This window comes from Chelmon rostratus, chromosome 3, assembly GCF_017976325.1.
Source record: "Chelmon rostratus isolate fCheRos1 chromosome 3, fCheRos1.pri, whole genome shotgun sequence".
In the NCBI taxonomy this organism is placed as follows: Eukaryota; Metazoa; Chordata; class Actinopteri; order Chaetodontiformes; family Chaetodontidae; genus Chelmon; species Chelmon rostratus.
The window spans coordinates 6,687,960-6,710,941 of record NC_055660.1 but is presented as its reverse complement, the minus strand read 5'-3'; the positions used below and the strand labels follow the sequence as shown (position 1 = coordinate 6,710,941).

General features: G+C 41.4%; 2 protein-coding genes across 2 annotated transcripts; both read left to right on the top strand.

The window, feature by feature from the left end:
* Positions 1–1,241: 1,241 nt before the first annotated feature.
* Positions 1,242–6,879, top strand: arpc1b (actin related protein 2/3 complex, subunit 1B). Its single transcript, XM_041934359.1, has 10 exons — positions 1,242–1,413; positions 1,960–2,085; positions 2,864–2,968; positions 3,630–3,852; positions 3,940–4,047; positions 4,559–4,792; positions 4,881–4,956; positions 5,826–6,025; positions 6,285–6,375; positions 6,454–6,879. The coding sequence occupies exons 2-10, from the start codon at positions 2,022–2,024 to the stop codon at positions 6,490–6,492; spliced, it is 1,140 nt and encodes a 379-aa protein (XP_041790293.1). The 5' UTR covers positions 1,242–1,413; positions 1,960–2,021; the 3' UTR covers positions 6,493–6,879.
* A 2,487-nt stretch (positions 6,880–9,366) lies between these two features.
* LOC121604777 (monocyte to macrophage differentiation factor 2-like) lies at positions 9,367–15,337 on the top strand. The gene is made up of 7 exons (XM_041934379.1): positions 9,367–9,380; positions 12,724–12,805; positions 13,052–13,212; positions 13,541–13,615; positions 13,724–13,825; positions 14,976–15,045; positions 15,134–15,337. The coding sequence occupies exons 1-7, from the start codon at positions 9,367–9,369 to the stop codon at positions 15,335–15,337; spliced, it is 708 nt and encodes a 235-aa protein (XP_041790313.1).
* Positions 15,338–22,982: the final 7,645 nt, after the last annotated feature.

Genomic DNA, 22,982 nt, shown 5'->3' with positions numbered 1-22,982 from the left:
CGAACAAGCAGTGAGCAGTACAGGTGAGGCTGATGGTTGTCAGCCATGCTTGTAGCGATATGACGCTGTACTCATAGAGAGGCTTTTTGTGCTAAATGCTAACATCAGCATGCTAATATGCTCACAGTCTCCCAGTGACCATTTTAGTTTGATGCGTTGACATGCTATCATTGGATAATTATAGCCCTAAACACAAAGAACAGTTATGCTAATGCAATTACTTTTGTAGGTAAACAAAGAATTGGAGAAATAAAAATTTTAACCTCGTCCTCTGAGGAACATGAATGTGTGCAAAAATCTAGAACATCTAACTATATTTCAGTTTGGACCTAAAACCATTCTGCTAGCATGCATAAGAACAGGAAAAATAAATAGATAAATTATGTTAATAATACATACAGTAATGAGGGTGGATTTACTTAATGTTAAGGGATACTTTCCCAGAATTTCCATATTTGTGATCATTATTTGCCGTAGTCACACTCTATGGACGCCCAAGAGAAAAGTGGAATCCGCAAAATGGAACTGAGCACTGTTAATTTTAGGCCTCTCATGCCCATTGTAGGCATTGTACAAACTCCTGCTCTTCACAAATTCAATGTTATTTGTCAGGTCTAAAATCTTCCTCTTAACCCCAAATGTAAAATATGAGTGAAGTGAAGAAAGACCTACACCAGCACAGACAGGAAGGTATCTCACCGAAGGCAACATCCATTGCTGATTTTAAATTTCATGTGCAAAAGTGGGGATCTCTCGGGGAAAGCACTGAAACTAAAATGCATGTAGAAAAAACTGGAGCAACTATATTGTATAGTCAACTTTTTCTCCCCTGACGCCACCCTGTCCTCCCCCCACCTGCAGTTTGCTTTTCTTCCCTTTTCCTTGTTCCTCTTTCTTTATGCAAAAATACGTCCCTCCCCCTTTTTTCTGTCTCTCATGCTTTTACGTTTTTGTTTTTTTTTTTTTTTTGGGGGGGGGGGGGGGGGGGTTGCCTCCTCAGTCTCATGCTCCTCCCTCTCTTCCTAGTTTCACTGGAGCAAAAACCTCAAACTCGTTTCCCTTCTGTTCCTGTTAAAAGTGAAGAGCTCGCTCCCATTCCCTCACATTTTTGAAATGTTACACCAATGATCTTTTCTGCCTTGAGCATAAGCCTGCATAAACTTCCTGTATGTCTCCCCCTGTCTGTACCCTCCTCCACTTCCCCCTCTGACCTCTCCTCCCTCTCTTCAGCTCGGCTTCGCTCTTCCTGAGCTCACTCTGTCGTTAGCGTTCGCGTTGACTGGCCAGAGTCCGCGAGCTGAACGCCCTCATCTTTATTTGATCTGCCACCCTGCTCTGTCTCTCTGTTCTCTCTTCTTTCTCTCTCTCCATCTCTGCAACTATTCACCCATTCATCTCTGTCCAGCCCTCAGGGTAAGTAGCCTAGAAAATATTTAACAGTTGACTGAGTTTGCTTTGACATGTCAGTAACGCACGCACACACACACTTTGTTGAGGTTATGCATTTTCAGGAAAAAGCTAAATGTGTGCAACAGGCACTCACACCCACACACACTCACTCAGAGCTCAGAAAGTGGATGTTATTATGTAAAATTAGTGCTTGTGAAATAACTGCCTGTGATGGAGATGTTTGTCTTTATTTCCTGGGTGTGTGCTCTAGCTGTTAAGTTTGTTTTGCGGGATGTGTGTTACCTCCAACCTGCATTGTTCCTCTCGTGCCTCCCAAAGTCTGGATTTCATTAACACAGCCTGAGTGAGATAAGCTCAGTGTGTTTCTCCTAGCACAGAAGGTTAAAACCAGCTGATGGTTTGTTTTGCTTCACCTCTAATAGTCTGGACCAACTCTGACTGTGTCTTGATAAAAAGTTTTGTAACTTTAATTTACAGTTTGTATCTTTGTTGTGTTTTTTTTCCCTTTCTCTTCCATCTAACATGAATCTTGTAACTTCTGTTTTCTAGACTTAACTGTTATCTTCCAGCCCACCACCACTTCCTGGTCTGTTTCTAACATCTGATTGGCCATGGCGTACTATAGCTTTCTGCTGGAACCAATTAGCTGCCATGCCTGGAATAAAGATCATACCCGTGAGTCTGCTCGCCTTCTCTGATTGGTCACTCGGGCCTTGTGTTGAATCCCCTCATCTCTAATGTGCACACCATTTTAAACACAGACATCATGGAACATCTTGCTTCAACTAGAGTCTGCGCCCAAGAACAAATATGTAATAGTCCGAGGTCTGCGATTGGCTCCCAGGTGGGAGAAGGTATTTCCTGTTTCCTGTAGCGGCGAGGGTGGCGTCTGGGGGCCTTTCTGAGAGGCTCTTGTGCTCCGTTAGCTTCAGGAAACTAATGCCATATTTGGCTGTTTTGATCAGCGCTTTGGTTTCTGGGCAAAGCGGATGTAATAGGCGGCTGTGGTCAAGTCATAGAGTCATGCAGTTGTAGTTTCACTCAACCCTTTAGCTGGCTCAGCGTGCAGGCTGAACGCTCACACAAAAAAAACAAAATTGCACACTAAGGCACCCGTGCTGCTGCTCTCAGACAAACACTACTTCTGACTCATCTGCTGACTAAAACACTTACAGAGTTTGCTACATTATGGGAAGGAAGGTTGCAGTTCTCGCACATTGTCTATTTAAAGATACCATGTGTCTGTGTGCTGCCTGCAGGCAGATACATACTGTATTTCTCTAGTTTCCTCTGTTCTCATGCACCCAGTCAGCCGCTCTGTGTTCCACTTCGCTTCATCAGTCATGCTGTACTTTGTCCTCACACTGATGGGCTTCCAATCTATATATTCCACTGATTTTCACTGCTTTCTCTGCTGATGCACAGTGTATTTAAATGTGATTTTGTGCTTCAGAGATCGCGTTGTGTCCCAACAACCACGAGGTCCACATCTACAAGAAAGATGGTACCAAGTGGAGCAAGATCCATGAGCTGAAGGAGCACAATGGGCAGGTGACAGGTGAGTCACACACTCACAGACACCGTGAGAGGTACACTTATTTGCCTTGTGGTTGAGGTAGATGAGAAGATCTATATCATGTTCTGTCTGTATGAAGCTGGAGCCAGCAGCCGGTTAGCTTAGCTAAGCACAAATACTGTCCAACAGTAACAATTACCACCTACCAGCGTATCTAAAACTCACAAATGAACATGCACGTCTTGTTTGTTTAATCCGTAAATCCAAAGCACACATTGTGCTTCTCTGTTGGTCAAGTGCTGAACTCTTTCTGGTGGGGCGCAGTCACTTCCTGGTGTCACAGCAAGACTCCAGGCTGATTTCCCCTGTTTCCAGTGTTTGTGCTAATATAGGCTAATCATATTTAGCATACAGACATCAAAGTGGACCTTTTACATCCACACACATTGACATCTCACATCTCACTCAAAAAAACAAAAACACTTGCAATGAATCGCTCTTTAACAAGTTTAGCTGTTTATTTTGGAGGATTGCAGCTCCCGTTTCTGATGACAATTAGCTCTTGTTCACTTTGAGTTTGAATGAACTTCTTGTAAATCACTTTGGACACGCATGTATTTCCCAACTATTTCCCAAAATATATTGTGAATATGAATATATTGAGCACAGAGGTTTAGTATCAATAAGAGCTTCTCTCTCGCAGGTATTGACTGGGCTCCAGAGAGTAACCGTATAGTTACTTGCGGAGCAGACCGTAATGCCTATGTGTGGACCCTAAAAGAAGGCACATGGAAGCCCACCCTGGTCATCCTCAGGATCAACCGTGCTGCTCGCTGTGTGAAGTGGTCGCCACGAGAGAACAAGTTCGCTGTAGGCAGCGGCTCACGCCTCATCTCCATCTGCTACTTTGAGCAGGAAAACGACTGGTGAGGTTTTAGACGATAGCTCCCAGCCTCTAACTGACACCAAAGGCTGCCTTTGACTGTTATGAACCATACATATGGTCCCCGTAGGTGGGTGTGTAAGCACATCAAGAAGCCGATCCGCTCCACCATCCTCAGCCTGGACTGGCATCCCAACAATGTCCTGCTGGCTGCTGGATCCTGTGACTTCAAATGCAGGTAACAGTGAATCAAAAGAGCAAAACAGACATTTAATGATTACATTTAAGACTTACAATTACTCCTGTGACCAGACTCTGCTTAATTCTTCTGGAATTATTCATTATTAGAATAGAGACTCTAAGGATGGATCCTGTGCTGCTGTACAATGTACAAGCCCTCAGAGAAAAAGTTCTGCATTTCGGCTGAATAAATAAACAAAATTGACCTAACTGGCAGTTGCAACTCTACAAGCCAATGTCATAAATATAAATGAGGCTTAAGTACTATAATAACCTAAATCTAAAGTCCAACCATAACCTTAATCATCCCACAAAAGCTGTCGTCACTTCATATGCATTTAGCTGATTTTCATGAAGACGAACAAACAAGTTAAAAACAGCAAAGAATTAATTATAATTAAAATTTCCCTGGACTTCCCAGTATAAATCAGCCATTGTTTTTGTCCTCTCCTCCTCCCCCTCCTCTCTTCTTCATGTCTTATTCACATCCTGACCCCTCTCACCCACAGAGTGTTCTCAGCCTACATTAAGGAGGTGGAGGAGAAGCCCGGCCCCACTCCCTGGGGCAGCAAGATGCCGTTCGGGGAGATGTTGTTTGAGTCTGGAGGATCTGGAGCAGGTCAGGCCATGGGCGGGGGCGGTGGGTGGGTGCACAGCGTGTGCTTCTCGCACTCCGGCAACCGCCTGGCCTGGACCTCCCATGACTCCACTGTCTCCGTGGCAGAGGGAGGCAAGACTGGCACGTAAGAGACGGCGGGGCAGCATACGTGTGTGTGTGTGTGTGTTGTGTGTGTGTTTGTGTGCACTCTGACCTTTGTTATGCCTCCACAGGGTGAACAGTCTGAGCTCTGAGACACTCCCTCTGCTGTGTGTCACCTTCATTACTGAGAACAGCTTAGTAGCAGCTGTGAGTATTCAGTGGCTGGATCAGCTATCCCAATACTTCAGTCCTCATATCTATAATGTGATAGTATGTTCACTGTTCTTATTCAATATTAATTAGTAATTATTAGTTATGTGAATAAGAAAGCAAAGCAGGTAGAGGCATTCATTTTTATTTCACTCTGTGGAAAGTCAATTCAGTAATTTAGAGCGAGACTTCATTGTTTGCTCAACAGTGCCCTCTGTGGCCAGAAGTAGTAATTACAAGATAACGTCGAACTGAATTTCCCTTTATTTCCCAACGCTTATTTCCCATCAGCTATTTACTGTATGCTATCAAACACATGCAAAATCGCAGAAAAAAAACTTTAAAATAAAAAAAGACATAATTTTTATGGCACATTATAGCATTTGTTACATGCTATTATTTAGTGTAACAGTAACAAAAGTCATGAAGTCACAAACCATTTCAGTAATGTCAGTTACACAGCAGCACTATGAATCTAAAGTTAGCCAAATAAGGCTACCTAACATTACCCTGTAGTGATCATAAAAGAAAAAGCATCAGTAGCAATAAACCTCTGACAGTATTTTACAGAGAGTGTGTTTTATTGCTTGCAAATTAACTTGAATGTGTTTTTTCTTGCTTTAAAGCCACTGAGTGTATGGCCTTAACTTTTTGGCTTTGGTAGGATTAAAAAAGCTATTGTGACAGATGGAGACAATTGAACGCCATCAAAATAATTTGAAAGATTCTACACATGTTTTTTTTTTTAGCTAAATCTTGAGATAACCACAACCAAAATCACAAGTTATATCTAGTCTCGTATGCTGATATTATATCCATATACGGTGCCTTCCTGACCTCACCCTCATGTGTTTCTGTTCCTGCAGGGCCATGACTGTTACCCAGTGCTGTTTGTGTACGACAGTGCCAAAGGCAGCTTGACATTTGGTGGCAAGCTGGACGTTCCTAAGCAGGCGGCCCAGAAGGGCATCAGTGCCAGGGAACGCTTCCAGAACCTGGACCGCCGGGCCTCAGAGACCCAGAGCACCGAGAAGGACCTGAACACCCTGCACAAGAACAGCATCAGGTAACAGGAGAAAAACAAGATCCATGTTTTGAATCCGGACTGTCAATCAAGCTGTTTTGAAAGCTAGTGTTCATTTCTGAGTCAAGAGTAGGTGAGATCTGACCTAATGTGGAAATATTGAACTACTCAAACTCAGCAGCAGCGGCTGATTTTCACATGCATACACAGCATAATTTCTTATTTAGAGGCGTCTTCATCGTCTGTGTTGAACATCACATGCTTGTGCACAGAGTTTGACTTTTCTCAAACAATGTTTCAGCGAAATCTCAGTGCTGGAAGGAGGAAGAAACCAGTGCACCAAGTTCTGCACCACCGGCATGGATGGAGGAATGGGCATCTGGGATGTCAAGGTAACACACAGACACACACAAATGTGATATTTTTCATGATATGATTTTTTTTTTAAATATTTCTCACTTTTTTTTCAGACTCTGGAGTCTGCAATGAAGAACCTGAAGATAGTCTGAGTTCAAGTTTACATGACCTGCACAAAGTATATTAGCTTCTGGGGGTATGAAGAAACCTGCTGCCTTATTACACAAAGCTTCTTGGCCCTATTTTAATCAGGTATTTTTTATATACAAGTTAAACGATCAGACTCGGGTTAAACAGTGTTTGTAATCCCTCTGAAGCTCTTTGCTGAGCTTGTTAAACTCAACACTGTATACAGAGGGACTGACCACAGGTCTGCAAATGGTACTTAATGAGTTAGATTAGTATAATCACAGAGAGCTCAGTCTGAGCTGAATGCTTAAAGCAGGAATTTTATATTAACCATGATGAAAGGCTACAGTATTTGTTAAAAGCTTATGCTGGTCATAATATGCATTTAATAAATGATTGCTGTTACAGTGCTTAACATTTGGATCAATACAGGTGTGTATTTGTGTGTGTGTTTGTTCATGTTTTTGGAGGTTTTAACAACATGAGGAAGCTGACAGATCGTTCTCGATGTTAGAAACAGCACCAGAGAAATCAAACAGACTCGAGCTCCACTCGCCTGCTTGTTGCAGAGACGCTCAGAATCACTTCAAGTTTGAGCATTTGCAGTTTCAGCAGAGCCAGCTGTGCTGATGAGCAACATGTGATACGGTCAAAAGCTGAGAACATGGGAGTTTACGTTGTCAACATGAGACAGAGTGTTCACACAAAAGTGACACATGGAGGGTTTTGATGGTTGGTTTTGATATCTTTTCACCAACTTTCAATTTGACTGCTTTTAGGCAACATTTAAAAAACAGTAAGAAAGGGATTTAGGACTAGAAGTATATCCTGGTAGTGTGGAGGCGGCTTTGGAACAGCATTTAGTCCGTCCTGTGGGAAGGTTCATTTACATGAAATGTAATAGAACAGTTAATGAATGAAATAAGAAATTTTCACAGGCTTCTTTGGTGGCTTGTTAAAATGTGTGAGGTGGGTGGGATTGTACTGGTGTAATGCAAGCTCATGATGTCAGCAATTCAATTTTTCCTGTTTTTTTTAAATATTTTTTACCAAGTAACACAAGAAACACAGAGAATATGCATAGAGAGAGAAGATGAGACCCCTCTGTTCCCCCCAGGCTACATAGCGAGGGCTTCACTATGCTGCCAAAAGGATACAAATACACACAACTGCAGTTGAATATCCATACATTTCATAAAAGTACCAGTCAAAAGTCTGGAGACACTTTCCCATTTACTTCAATGAGAAGTTTTGTCTAAACTTTTGACTCCTACTTTAAACGATTAACAAAGTATAATATTCACTTTTTCCACGACTCAGACCAAATATTGCTGTCCTTTGAATGAATAATATCCAACCATGAAATCTTTGAGATAACATGTTAGGGCTCTTCCAGGGAACAGCGAGCAGTTTGGTTGCTGCTGTCAGACCTGTAAGATGCAGCACACTCTTCACTGCAGACACACTCCTCTAATAATAGATAGAATGTTGGATTCACATGTTTCAGAGGTAAATGTACTTTTTGTTTGACTGTGTGTATTTGACTGATAAAATATAATGCTCTTTAAAAGGAACTTTCCAACAGTTTATACAAGCACAGCTGGAATGATTAGTCGATTAATCAATAAGATGACTGATAGAAAAGGTATTATTTTCATAATCGATAGTCATTGTCCTTTCAGAAACATTTAATTGTTCCAGCTATAATAATAATATGTAATAATTTAACCTTCTCTTTAATCATTTTCTGGTTTGAACGATTGGTTGGACAAAAGAAGCATCGCGAAGATGTCACTTTTGATTTTTTACAGGCCGATCAATCAAGAATATGAACAGCAGATTTATCCGTAATATAAATAATCATTTCTTGCATCCTTATGTAAAATAATGAAAATTAGCTACTCAATCAACTATAACAGTAAAATATTGCTTTATTGCTTTTCTTACTTGAGTACTTTTACTTTAATTACTTTTAGTACTATTGCTTGATTATACTTACATACTTGAGTAACCTTTTTCAATGCAGGACTTTAGCTTGTAACAGAGTATTTTCACAGTGTTGTATTTGTACTTTTACTTCAGAAAATGATCGGAATACTTCCTCCACCACTGTTCAGTAAAGCCTAAAACCTGCAGTTCGTAACAACTTTCTATTAAAAAGTTTTGGTAATTTGTGGTTTTCTCACCCAAGTGAGATAACCCTGATGACATCACCATGACATCATCAGGGTACCAACCACGGCTTGTGAATTAACCAGTGCTTTAAAATAGTGTTTCTTCTTTGCTGAACACAATAATGAAGCATATAACCATCATCATCATCATATTATATTATCAACAAGCCGCCAACTCCACGCCTGCAGCTCCACCTAGAGGCAGAACCAGGAGCAGGCGCAAATCGCCACAGATTACCACAGCCATGAATCAGTCCCTCAGAAAATGATGTGGCAGCCTTCAGTGATGAAAAACAACCCTCCTTGTCGAGTCGTGATGAGGTGAACCGGCGGCAGGAGCGCCAGCAGAGAGAGAGACAGCGAGAGAGAGAGAGACAGAGTGAGAGAGAGACGGGGAGACCACCAACATCAGCACCACCGCCGAGCAGGAGAAAGCGGCTCTCTCCTCAGAGACCATCCGCGACGCCCACACTTCCGGACTGGAGCCCCTGGAGGCAGCTGGGTCGGGATGCATCCGTCGCCCGGTGCTGCTTGAGATGAGGACAAGGCGACGACGCGCCCCCGGTGAAACGGCGATGTTCGCTCCGTTACATTAGAGGCTGGCCGTTACAAGCTGAGCAGAAGTGATCACATCGCGGCGGCTACTCGCTCAACACTCCGAGGGGATTCAGGCTTTAGCCATACTGTCTGTCTGCTGTCAACTGTTGCTGATTCCCACTGTAAATGAATCTTGTAAGGTAGGTGAAGCCATTTCTTGACATTTTATCAGCATCAGAAGCTGCTGATGAATTAGAAATGTTTGTCATATCGCTGCTTGACAGTGATTTTAATGATGATGCTGGTGATGATGAGGAGGATGCTCAGGATGATGGAAGGACGAGCCATTAAGAAAGCCAACATTTCTACATGTCTTATAACAGATGATATAATAATCTTGTAGACCGGGGTTTATTTGTTTGACAAGCATTATTATTAACACACACAAACACCTACCTGCCACTTTCCTCCTCCTCCTCCTCCTCCTCCTCCTCATCATCATCATCATCATCTTGCTCTCTTTCTGCACTACACTTCTTAAAACACACAGCAGGCCAAACACATACCCTGTCTCGGACATGAAAGCCCCTTGGGTCGGGGTCCAGGCTGGCACAGGTTGGGTTTCACAGTAGGAAGGGGTCAGACAGGGCAGACCCGGGCTGCAGCGGGCAATGATTTGCATCACCAGCTCCTTTGCTGATTGCTTTCATGATTGTCTGATCTGTAAAATGTCAGGAACTAGTTCTGTCCATCACAAGTTCTCTTTGAATGAATAAAACAGCCCAGAGCTCAAAGATATACAAATTACAGTGATGTAAAACAGAGAAAGGCAGCAAATCCTCATATCTGCTGCACATTTTTGGTATTTTCACTTGAAAAACGTCCGAATTGACGATCAAAATTGTTTTTAACTTGAGAGCAGAACACACTGATGAGGCCTTTTAAACGCAGACGTCTTCTGCTGCTCACCATGAGCTAAATGCTCTTAGCTTATGTACACAAAATCAGATGTGGAAAAGTGTTTCATGCGTGTTCGCTGTGTTATCAGACTGAAGCTGAAGGCAAATGATCATGTTGAAATTTTATTGGATATGATACGAGTTATGTTACAAGTAGCTTCCATGGGTGAGAAGTGACTGTGAGAATTCTTGTTTTGTTAATCCTTATAGTTGTTTGTTGTTGCTTAACTGTGTTTTATTTGATTTAAAATTTAATATTTTTGGATGTTGGTTGCGCTAAACATGGTGTTTGGCGCACCAAATATCTTTATTTTTTGTGGATGTTTTGTCAACTCACCAATGAATTAATAATGATAATATCATTTTTACATACCTCCTATCATTTTATACTAAAATATGCAATAAAGTCCACTAGAAAACGCGCCTACGACTGATGGATGTTGTCACTATCAATTATAATCAGTTCATTGTTGAGTTTTTAAAACATCAGATAATTTTAAAAAAGCCTGTCATAGTGTCCCAGAGCACAAAGTGACATCTTCAAATTGCTTTTTTTGTCTGACCACCAGCTGTTTAGACACAAATATATTTAATTTATAGTGATGCAACAAAGAGAAAAGCAGCAGACCATGGCATTTAAAAAGCTGGAACCAGAGGTTGTTTTGCCATTTTTGCTTGATGAGTAACTTAAACGATTAATTTATTATCAAAACTGTTGCAAAATAATTTTCTGTCACTCGTGTGTATGCTTGCACAGAGAGCAGGACTTGCTTGACCATAACATATGCTGCGTATTAATTTAATGTCCGCCATTAACTGGACTGAGGTTGTGGTCTTCATGGTTCAATAAGACAGCTGAAGCAGGGAGCGTTCCTTCTGTCCACCCTGCTGTCGTATGAGAGGAGTTATCATGATGTTTCCGCAGCTCTGCTCCTCTCCGTCTAGTTAGTGTGTCTCTCTGCTTGGCCTCTGGCCTGGTGATTATCAGCCAGCTTGATAAAGTCATTAATGACCCAGCCAAGCCTGCTGGGCCTGGCACTGACACACACACACACACACACACTCAGAGTCAGTCAGACAGTGTGAGGCCAGTGTTGGATACAGGGTAAGGAAGCCTTTTTATTTGGGACAGGACGGTGTGTTTCAGGGCTGTGACAGTTAGTATTAATAACTCCAAATGAGTGTCACTCTAAAAACAGCTGCTTCAGGAACGGGAGCGTAATGTCGAAGAAAGAGAAACCAACGGATGAGCCATGTTGGTAAGGATGTTTTTCTGTGAGGTGCATTTTGAGCCTTCTATCGCCGCTACTTCAGTTTAATCTCTTGTAGCTCAGTGCCAACAGAAGGATCAGGAGTGCCATATGTATGATTTAAAAAGGTTTCAGGTGACATGTAGGAGGAAAACATCAAGTTCTACTGTTTCACACTGACATAAGATGGACAGTTTTAAGGGTAATATCACTCCACTTGGACTGTAGGCAGTTTTATGTTTTTCCCGGAGGAGATGGCACATAAATGCACAGCCTAATGGACATACAGTTTATACGTACGGATGATACTGTTCTTTGTTTCATCATTCTACTTTTGGCTGAAATGTAGAAAGGTTTGAAAAAATGAAGTGATTGTCCTGTACACAAAAAGTCAGATATATGAATTTTTTATTCGAGTGGTGTTCCCTTTGATGGCTTTGGGTTTCTCATTTTGAGTCCCACCAATCTTAGAACAATGTGTGTGCGTGGGTGAGTGTGTGAGAGAGACAGAGACATCGCTAAATCTAGGTCTCTTATGAAATCTGGCTCTGCAAGACGCAGCATAGAGCAGGGAGGGGTTATGGTTTCTAAGTGTGTGTGTGTGTGTGTGTTTTGTGCGTCTGCATGGACGTCTTGGTCCATTTTCCTTCTTGCATGTTAATTTAATCATCGGGAAGCAGAGAGGAGACATGCTCGGGGAACGGCAGAGGGAGATGGAAGAGATGAGGAAAGAAAGATGAAAGGGAAGAGGAGTTTTCTGGTGTGGAAAAAAAAAGACAATCCCTGCTCGGTGGTTTCCATGACAACAGTGACATCACTGATGGAGCGCTACCTCCTGAGCTGTTTGGGTTTCCGTGAAAAATGTTTGTCTTCAAATGAATGGGTTTGAGTTACACGTGTGAGTGTGTGTGTGTGTGTGTGTGTGTGTGTGTGAATATGCAGGTATCTCTGCACATGTGAATTGTTTATGAGCGAATTCATCAGGACAAACCTCTGGTTCAGTCGGCCTGTGGTTACCCACTGTTGCCAAGCAACAGCAGTCATGGCAACAAGTTGAAGCAGGATTGAGCGTTGCTAAGCAAAGGGACAGGATGGGGTGAAATTTTATGACATACAAATGAATACAAATATTCAAGAGGATTTTAGAACATTAAACAAAAAGAAAAAAACAGCATTTAAGGCCAGAAATCAGTAATATTGTTGTACATTTTTTCTTTTTTTCTTTTTTCTTATTATTTTCACCTCTGCTGGGGTCTCACTGCTGATTCAAGCTCAGATATTAACGATTATTTGAAGTATGTAAGGTTAAATCTGTTCATTTGTGATGCTTCCAGGTTTATGAACAACCGTGTTCCTCCCAACAAGAGATACCAGCCCACAGAATATGAGCATGCTGCCAACTGTGCCACGCATGCGGTAAATGCACACACACACACACACCGACCACAGAAAGTGATCATTAACATGAACAACACAGAGATGAAATGACACACTCAGTGAAAGCAGAAAAAACATCCAGCAGTGTTACATAACAGATAAATGAGAGACACCTCCAGATTTTTTTTTTTAAACTACACCTACATCATGCATTATGATTTCAGTTTATTCTGCGTGTTGGTCTGCTTGTATCTCATGTGTCATTTACTTTATGAATTCATTCAGTTATGGATACTCCCCAGCCTGCTGGGCAGCTCAGTGTTGCACTTCCAGTCGGAGGACCAATGGGAGCGACTGTCGGCCTGGGTGTACGGGGCGGGGCTCACCTCGCTCTTCATCATCTCCACCCTGTTCCACACTGTGGCCTGGAAGAAGAGCCACCTACGGTACACACACACACACACACACACACACACACACACACACACACACACACACACACACACACACATTTCAACACAGTATTTGGACTGTTTTTATCATTGTAAATGATGAATATGGTTAAAAGACATAAGAAGACTACATTGTCCCTTTTTACTGCAGAAATTGAGCAGAAGTTCTTTGGCATTTTTGTCCATCCTCTAATAGATTCACATAGGAACAAATACATATTCCCATACTCCAGATTTGGTTTTGTGATCTGAAACACACTGATGCTACATGTATAAACAGTGTCACTCAGTTGTCATGAGGCTGTTTGGTCTCTCTCTTCAGGTCTGTGGAGCACTGTTTCCACATGTGTGACAGGATGGTGATCTATTTCTTCATTGCTGCCTCCTACGCCCCGTGGTAAACAAACTAACCTGCTATGTGTGCTTGTCTGTGTGTGTGTCTGTGTATATATATGTGAGGAGATGTGTATATACAGTTTATTTGTTTGTGTTCATGCTTTACCAGGCTGAACCTTCGGGAGCTGGGTCCCTGGGCGTGTCACATGCGCTGGTTGGTGTGGGTCATGGCCTCTTTTGGAACCACCTACGTCTTCTTCTTCCATGAGAGGTCAATTCATGCATTTACGCATTTAATCCAACTCAATGTTCCACTGCTATCACACGAAAATCTCAACTCAAAAGTCTGTTTACTAGCTTTTTCTGAGTTGACAGCTGTATCCCATGATCTTCATTTGCAAATGGTGGCTGGGTCAGGTGTCATCACATGACCTAAGTGCAGGGATGCACCAGTCTGAGTTTGTCTCGCCCAAATATCCCTTTGTCCTCTGAAAATTTAAGTCTTTGTGGAAATGGTTTAGATGTGTATAATAAAATGAGTTTAATTCATGCAAAATATAAAAACTACCTCTGGACAAAAAGTGCAGAAAATGTCTAAATCTGTATTTTTGGTAATGTTAGTTGGTTTCACAGTAAAGGCCTATTTATAGGCCACTGCCTTCACATTAAAATGCATTTATTTTGAAAGACATGCAGGAAGAGGTGAAGTATTAGTGGTAGCTTTACACAACAGACTGTATAAAACAATGAGCATATTCTCCATGACACCATCCAGAGGTTTCTGAAGAGCCACAGTGAAGCTCAGTGACAGAGCTGAGGCGGGCTGAATGAAGCCTGGTTGGTGAAACCTGTCACTGAAAGCGCCCATGCCCGTAATTATGCATAACTTTAAGCTTTAATATAATTTGTACAAGTGAGCTATATAAAAAATCACCCCCATACAGTTATCACGAACGGGTAAATTAGCTATAGAGACCATATTTCTGCTGCATTTTTATATGGGCGTCTATAGAGATTGGCTCGCTTTTGGACCCAGCCTCAAAAGGCCATTGGAGGCACTGCAGTTTTTGACACATTGGCTTCATCTTTTAGCCTCAGAGGTTAATTTAGCAGGGATCTGTGGCATTTGGCCAACACCCAGTTCGCTCACTTAGGTCAGTATCTGTACTGAACTCACATTTAAAAAGTCAGTCCACAAACACTGAACATTAGCCACCATTTAAACCATGAAAGATGAGTGGTGAGAACCCTCCTACACAGAGCATAACATTGTATCAGTGAAGAGGAGGATAATAGCTGTCTATCGGAAATTCCCTGGAAGGAAACTCAGAAAAAGCTCGTAAGTGGACTGTTGAGTTGACATTATTTTGTCCCAAAATTAAGAATAATCTTCCACACTGAAATATTCCTCTCTGAACCAGGTATAAGATCATGGAGTTGATCTGCTATACGGTGATGGGAGTGTTTCCTGCCCTGGTCATCCTCTCAATGGTGAGCACACTCACATACTCTCACTTATAGTCTTCGAGTTTTTTCTTTAATGTCTTCAAAACTTAAACATACTTCTGCTTCTTCGCAGCCGGAGCAGTCAGGGTTGTGTGAGCTGTTGCTGGGTGGAGCCTGCTACTGTCTGGGGATGGTCTTTTTCAAAAGTGATGGCATTGTCCCATTCGCTCACGCCATTTGGCACCTGTTTGTAGCTATGGGAGCAGCCATACACTACTACGCCATCTGGAAGTACCTCTATGCCCAGCCACCCAATCAGGTCCAGACCTCCAGATGACATCAGCGCTGACCTCACAAGAAGTAGCTCCTGTGTTTGAGCAACTTCAAGGGGATGATGTGAGCTGTGTCCCAATTCAGGTGCTGCCTCCTTTGGAAAGCAAGTAGGCTGAATGACCTGCTCAAATAAGACGGTGTAGCCTTACGGTCACAAAAACGATACGGTGCATTCAGGTGATCCTCAACTCGTAAAGTGAAACAAATCCATGTTCATCACCAGGAAGTGGTGCTCGATCGGCTGACAAAGTCGTAACAAGCCATGCTAGCTGCTCTGTGAGGCTGTACCAAGGCACGGTGCTTTGAGCTAAATGCTAATGTCATCATGCTAACATGCTCACATTGAGAATGCTAACATGCTGATCTTTAGAAAAAAACGTTTCTTGATTAGCACTTAACACAAAGTATGGCTGAAGCTGATGGGATTGTCATTAGTTTTGCAGGGGATCATCAAAGTTATAGTTCATCCTGAGTGGGAAATTAATGTCTATACAGATCTAACTTAATGAAAATCTATCAAGTAGCTGTGGAAAGATTTAAGTTAAAACCACAAATGTGAAGCTCATGGAAACAATAGTGGCTTGTGGGTTAATTAAAGTCAAAAAGATATATCATCTGGGAACCTTGAATGTCTGTACAAATGTTTTTGCAAATCCATCGAGTAGATTTCACTGAATATGTAAAACCTTTGCTGGCCGAAGAGGAAAAGTCAGGGAATTGCCGAAGTTATAAGGATTCATCCTCAGGGCACCATGATAAAGGTCCCCATAGTACTTAAAGGAGCAGTGTGTAGGATTTAGTGTCATCTAGTGGTGAGGCTACAGATTGCAGCTGAGGAATACCCCTGGTCTCACCCTCCCCTGCATGAAAGGCTTTTTAGAGCCAGTGTTTGGTTTGTCTGCTCTGGGCTACTGTAGAAACATTGCGGCCTCTGTGGAAGTGGACCCACATGCTGTATAGATAGACAGAGCTCATTCTAAGATTATGAAAACATGATTCTTATTTTCAGGTGATTTTACACTAATGAAGACGTAACTATGAATATTATATTCCATTTCTGCCAATTGGTTCCCCCAAGTCCTACTAACTGGATCTTTAAATTTTGTCTTTAACATGAACAGTGGACCTTTTGCCTGGCTTCCATTATTTACATCCTGCACTGGCTTTTTAGTGATAAATCAATCATGTAATTATATGATACTTCCTGACTTTATGAGTTGATGAGGACCTTTGAACACACCGTGAAGCAATTGCCCGGCATGCAATGGATTGTAGGCTACTGTAGTGGATACTTGTTTTTGCCAAACGTGTCCAGAACGAAGGCTGCGTTTGGAGGAGACTTGCACTGAAACACCCTTTCAACCTGATGTGATAACCGTGGATTTCAGAGGAGGCAGCCTGTTAAATGGGACACAGCTAGCCCAGTTTAGTTCAATTTCAAGTTATTTTTCAGGAATTTTGGTTTCATTCCAATGATCAGGGGTTAAAATACTATTCTTGGAGATTTCTCCCTCTCTATGTGGTGCACGACCAGATTCAGTGTTCAGAAGCTGAATTGAAGGCATTGTCTTATTGTCAAGAGGAGGACAATGTTTACTATTAGCTCACTCGACTATCATAATTCGTTTTAGGACATTATTTAAAGTATTATTATCATCATAAACAGAAGGTGTTGTTCTGGTTTGATTATAGTTAGGAGGTTGCAACATCAGTAATTTACTATTCCAATTCAGAGCGCTAGATAGTATTGTTACTGTTGCTGTTATTAGCTGTGCTACGGCCACTATATGGTTCAACAGCGGTCGTTTCAGTCGGTGATTTACTGTGATGTCCTACTCAAGCATGACTGTGTAGAGTGATCCTTTATGTTGAACATACAGATATTCATGGTTTTAGTCTTGCAGACTTCACCTGTGTGCTTCCACATTTATCAGGCTCTACACGGTAGATGATCAAGCATAATTACTGAACGTTACGTTTACTAATGTTGATTAGGTTTAGTAAGTAAAGACGTCATCAGTGCGATTTCTACAGTATATATTTAGCAATGACGTACAGTACATGTTGACTTCATCTATATTTTCTTTTAATGTACTTCTAGTGTCAGCTGATTACCTTAATCATCTTCAACCTAATGAATGGGACCCATTTGATAGAGTTTGTCAAAGTTACATGGTTGAACCTCAGATGGGTTCTGATTCAGCACTGCCAGAAGACTGACTTACTGCCGCAACTGATAGCACACTACTACCATATACATCTCACACTTGAAAGGAAACTGAAGCTATAGTATTGTTGAACAATCTGGCCCAATATCAAGGCATCTCAGGTGTGTGTGTGTGTGCGTGTACGTGTGGGTGTATGTGTGTATGCTTGTGTGTGTTTGTACGTATCTTATACTATCTGACTCCCATGAATCCAAAGCCTCTAATCGGCTGAGTCTATGTTTACACGTGAACGCATGTACCTTGAACACATAAAAAGTATATTTGAAATCTGTATGTACTCTTAGTGTTAAGTTGTATGTGGTGGCACACGTTATATTGGACAAGCTTGTATAGTATGATAAGTGTGGCTAGAGGACCAAAAGGTCATACCGTCTAGTTATTCATAGGTGTAAAAACTATTTTTTAAAACCCCTGCTCCTGTTTAACATCTCCTCACTGCTGTCTGTCTCTCAGGATTTGGATCATTCAGGCTTAAAAGCCTGTGAAGCCACATTCAAGGACCGCTAAAGCTGCTCTGGTTGTTTGGGCGCTGTCTGCAGCAAAGAAAATTTGCATACAGAATCAAATAGCTGTGAAGCTGCTTTCTTTAATGCTGGCACGGCTCCATATAGCCTCACTTGCTTACTCACATTCTCAAGTAGGGCAGCAGTCCCACAAGTTTTTCTGCGACCTTTGGGTAACATTTCTGAAAGAAAACCGAACAGGAGAACACAGATAGAAATGGACATACGGCCACTACAGATATTACAGCTGCAGATGTGTTTATACATTATAATAAAGAAATAGAAAAGATCTGTTGCTGTAAAATCCACAGAATTTGCATTTAGATTTGCATCAAAAACACTGTGATAAACACGTATGAGATGAATGTGCCAGATTTTTTTTTTCATTCAAGTCAGCGCAGTAGCTATAGAGAAAATGAAGAAGGCAAATTTTGCCTTGATGTACAATGTTAAGAGGTCGTCAGTAGTTCCACACCAAAAATTACTCACTTGTTCCTTAGCCTATGGCCAAACTTTACGCTTTTTTAAATATATTCTTCTTAATAGAAGCCGAACAAAACGCGATCAAGCAAAGGTTTCTGGCAGAGGTAAAAATAATATTATCCAAGTATTATAGAACAAATCTGCACATTTTTATCAAAGGATCAGCTGTGCAGGAACTGGCTCATTGGCTGCCAAACTGCCCTGAACAGGCCCTGCAGTCTCAAATGTACTTTTATTTCAGAACATCATAATGTTCATTCTTCAATACCTACAGATTTTTGCAGTTACAACTTACCAACCAGCACACGAATGCATCATTACATACGGTAGGGTCCAAAAAGAGAATCATCCAGTGACGACACACACCAGGGTTGAAAATAATATGGATTTAACACAAATTTTTGTTTTTGTTTTTTCATTGTGTCATTGATTAAAACAATAAGAAACTTTATTTGTATTGCACCTTTCATAGAAGAATTGCACCTCAAAGTGCTTTACAACTAAGAAATCACACGCACCAAGTGCTTCACATCAAAAAAGACAGAAGGAACATAAAACAGGGATAGAAAATTAATGGAAAATAAGATGAAGAATAAAGGTCAAAGGTCTCCAAACTCTCATATTCCCTTCTGAAAATGGCAGTCAGCAAATTGAGACTTAATAGGCAAGAACTCAGAAAGTATTTCGCCATCAGGGAGTGTGATGTAAATTTACTGCCACAGCTGACTGGGGATTGCATTTGTCACACTGTGGATATCTCAGTTTGCAATGAAATTCTTCAGATATACAGTATTCTCAGATTTAAGAGTACCTTTTAGTGTTTGTACTCTGAGTGTTTACTTGAGCCTGTGTGACACACCAAATGATTGAGCATTTACTGGTTCCGCGTACTCGGGCAGTATTATAGCCTATCATTGCCAGTATTTTTCTCGCTCCACACACAGGTTTGCTGAGGGTGAGATGAAGAATTTGAAGATTTGATGTGTGTCTGTCTTGTCCTTGTTATTATATCTGTCTCATTCAGACATACAGTGCCCACCTGACTTTGTATAGAGTTTTTTAAACTCTCCATGAAGCCTTCATGGACCCTCTGTACATTGTTTATAGACGCTCTGTGATTGTGGAGCTGCTGACTCTGTTCTCAGTGCTGCTGGTGTTTTCTTTCCGGTCGTATGAGACTGATTATATTATCTCATATTCTTTTTCTCTCTAGTTTTCATATCAGTTTATTGTGTCTGTGGTGCTTTTGTGCTGTGATAAGCCTATATGATGCCAACAATGCTTTTATCTTTTCTATTTCTCTTGTAATAAAAAAGTTTTTTCATGCAGTATATTCCTGGACTCCACATTTTATGATATTTCACCTATTTGGAAAAACAACGTGTGTGTACAGAGGCTGTTGAAGGTACAACTGCAGCAGTTTGTTGCTACCTATATTTTATCATACAGTGAAATATAAAGATACATTTGCTGTAAATAAATTCTTATATGCATTGTTAACAGGAGGATCTGCTACCAAATTTATTTTGGAATGAATGTTTTAACCCTTTTCGAGTATATTTGGATGTCACCAAACTTTCACGTTAAGGTTACGGAAGTAAATCAAGCAAAAGGACTTTACTTCATTATTTGAGAAGAAGTTAGTGGCCATTAGATACATGAAAAAAGCTTAACACATTGCTGTCATTACTATAAATCCATGAAAAAACAAAACAAAACATCATTGTTGAAACAAATGCACTGTCCTCTAGACACGTCAGGGGTCTTTTGCTTTTTTTCTCCTCAAGTCATTTTTTTGTCAAAACAACAAAAACTTAACTTTAATTTAGAATAATGAACAGCAGAGTCAAAAATAATAAGCAGACAAAGAGACTACTATGAGGAACACAAGTAACTCAACATTGTTTTCAGCATACCCTCTCTGGATTAGGTTTATCCATTAAATCTAAGATGACCCCAAACTTTTCTTGGCCACTCTGGAGATTCAAAGTATTCAACATTAAATGTATAAATGAGACATTATGAAATAAGTGATATCAAAATATACAGTAAAAATAAAGGCCTATAGCCACGACATTGTGAAATAATGCAATAGTCTTAAAACCCAGCTCATTATTATGAAATGTTTTGGATTTTGAAATAAAAACTGGAAATAAATTTAAATAACCTGTCATAAACTTTGCTATGAAAATAATCAGGATGAAAAAACATTTTACAAAACAATATGCTGATCCTGAGTTTATTATTTCACAATTTCACGGTTAATTTTATGCATTATACTCCGCATTCAATGTTTAATTATTTTGGTCCCCAGTGTGCCACCGCCTCCCTGTAGCGCTTGTACCGCAGATGTCCACCAGGCGGAGCTGTCTTCGTCCACACGGCTGCCAGAGCAGGTGCGCCGAGGTGAGGCAGCGACGAGAGCTCGGGTGTTTCCGTCGCGGCTCGGCAGTGAACCGCTGTGGATGTGGGAATGCGGTTGCCGGAGGCAGCGGGCATTTCTGGACACTCGGCGGAGATGTGCGCACAGAAGCAGGAGCCCTCAGCGGTTGGCTGTCGTCCAAGTTAACGGGCTGTTTTGGGGATGTGGCCGGGAGCCCCGGACGGCTGGGTGTCGCTCGGAACAGGGCAGCTGGCTTTTTTTCATCCATTTTTCAGGGGATTTTCTATCTTGTAGGGGGAGACGGAATGAGAGAGAAGCCAAGAAGGATTCCCCAGCACTATGGAGCCACGCATTGCAGGCAGCGTGAGTACTAACGCAACAGACACCCAGGAGAGCCCTCAGGGGACGGCGTTTGTCACTGCTGGAATCGCACCTCAACTTTTCCGGGACCTATTTTATTCTCGGGCAGACGCGTCGCAGCTTTTTTTTTTAGCTCCTCCAAACAGCCATTTCATGATAAATGTTGTTGAGTGTTGTTCACGTGTCGAAACCGCGTTTACGCTAATTGATTAATAATTGTGTGTGACGAGCTCGACCGTAATGAGGAACACCTGCCGACCGTTAGAGGCCGGACTGTTAGCTTTTAGTGCCGCGCCTGACGACTCATCAGCGGATTAATTTCTGAGGATTTTCTCCTGCCTTTTGTTGCTACGGCGGTTGCTACTGACGACCACTGAGCCCAAAGTCGTAAACAGACGGACATACACGAAAATAAAGGGCAGACCCGTAGTAGTCAAAAGCCCAGTATTAAGTAGCCCGTTATGGGTGTCAAGTTGTTCCTCAACGCAGTCTTTATGTCTGACCTTCTGGTTGTCGAGACAAGGACAGACAGCAAGTCAAAAGGTGCTGGAGAAGTTGAAGTCAGTGTGGCATGAGTACCAAATGTAACACTACCTCCTGGGTCAGTAAACACAACCAACCAATGTAAAATTTAGGCTCCTCTCTCTCAGTTTCTTGCTCTCTCTCTCTCTCTCTCTCTCTCTCTCTCTCTCTCTCTCTCTCTCCGTGTGTTTGTGTGTGTGTGTGTGTGGACGCAGGGGTTGGTCCCAGGATTGAGTTAACTGCGGCCAAGTAGCCAGATTACTGTGGATTAGCAGGCATTTAAAATAGTCACGTTATCCCACCAGTGCCTGCAGAGTCAGCTACAACAACACCTTTTTCAGGCCGCCTGCCAAATATTTGCTGAAAAGAAGTGATATAGGCCCTCTGTATAGACGCATCACTGCACAAGTTGCAGTCAAAACACATGGTGTGAGGTGCCGCTTTCACAAATCTGCCCCATTGGCTGTAAAATGTGTAAGGAGTCCTGATGTAACCTGAATGAAAGGTCTTCATCGGTCAAAAAGAGTTCATCTAAAGCTAAGAGTTAACCTTCTGCAGGGACTTGAGCTGGAAACATCCCTGTTTATTGAGATAAGGTGCATGACTCAGATGCAGGCAGGCAGAGTATTTGATCGTTTTTCATTTATGCTTTATTGAATCAGTTGCATCAAGTTTTAGATTACGTTTCCACTAGACGGCCGGGAGGTAAAACAGTCAATATGCAATATGTGCAAGATGAACAATGCAACACAATCAAGATGCTCGAATGCAGAAATCTAAACTATTGCAGTTTGAAAAGGTGATCAGTTTGTGGACTGACAGAAAATGAATTGACAATTTATTCTTTAAGTAAATTATCAACCAAAAATGCAAAACATGTTGATTCTAGGTTTTTAAATGTGATGATTTCCATTAAACAAATAATAAAATTTGATTTGGTTCGACAAAACAAGCAATCTGAAAAAGTAATCTTGGGCTGTGAGAACATTTGATGTGCATTTTCAGCAATAAATTGATGATTTAGAAAAATAATAGAAGATAAAAATGAAATAATAAATAAACATTAAAGAAAATAGTTTTTAGCTCAAAAAAGGGTGCGATTTAAAAAGTGTAAAGTAGCATTATATTTTCTGTGGCATATATAAAACATTGGATTTGAAAACTATATTT

What these genes read in the sequence shown, in the direction of transcription:
- arpc1b (XM_041934359.1), top strand. Translation starts at nt 2,022, where the DNA reads ATGGCGTACTATAGCTTTCTGCTGGAACCAATTAGCTGCCATGCCTGG. An exon ending in TTTGAGCAGGAAAACGACTG is followed by an intron (nt 3,853 to 3,939) that starts GTGAGGTTTTAG and finishes TGGTCCCCGTAG; the next exon opens with GTGGGTGTGTAAGCACATCA. An exon ending in GAGGGAGGCAAGACTGGCAC is followed by an intron (nt 4,793 to 4,880) that starts GTAAGAGACGGC and finishes ATGCCTCCACAG; the next exon opens with GGTGAACAGTCTGAGCTCTG.
- LOC121604777 (XM_041934379.1), top strand. An exon ending in CCAACTGTGCCACGCATGCG is followed by an intron (nt 12,806 to 13,051) that starts GTAAATGCACAC and finishes GAATTCATTCAG; the next exon opens with TTATGGATACTCCCCAGCCT. An exon ending in GTCTTCTTCTTCCATGAGAG is followed by an intron (nt 13,826 to 14,975) that starts GTCAATTCATGC and finishes TCTCTGAACCAG; the next exon opens with GTATAAGATCATGGAGTTGA.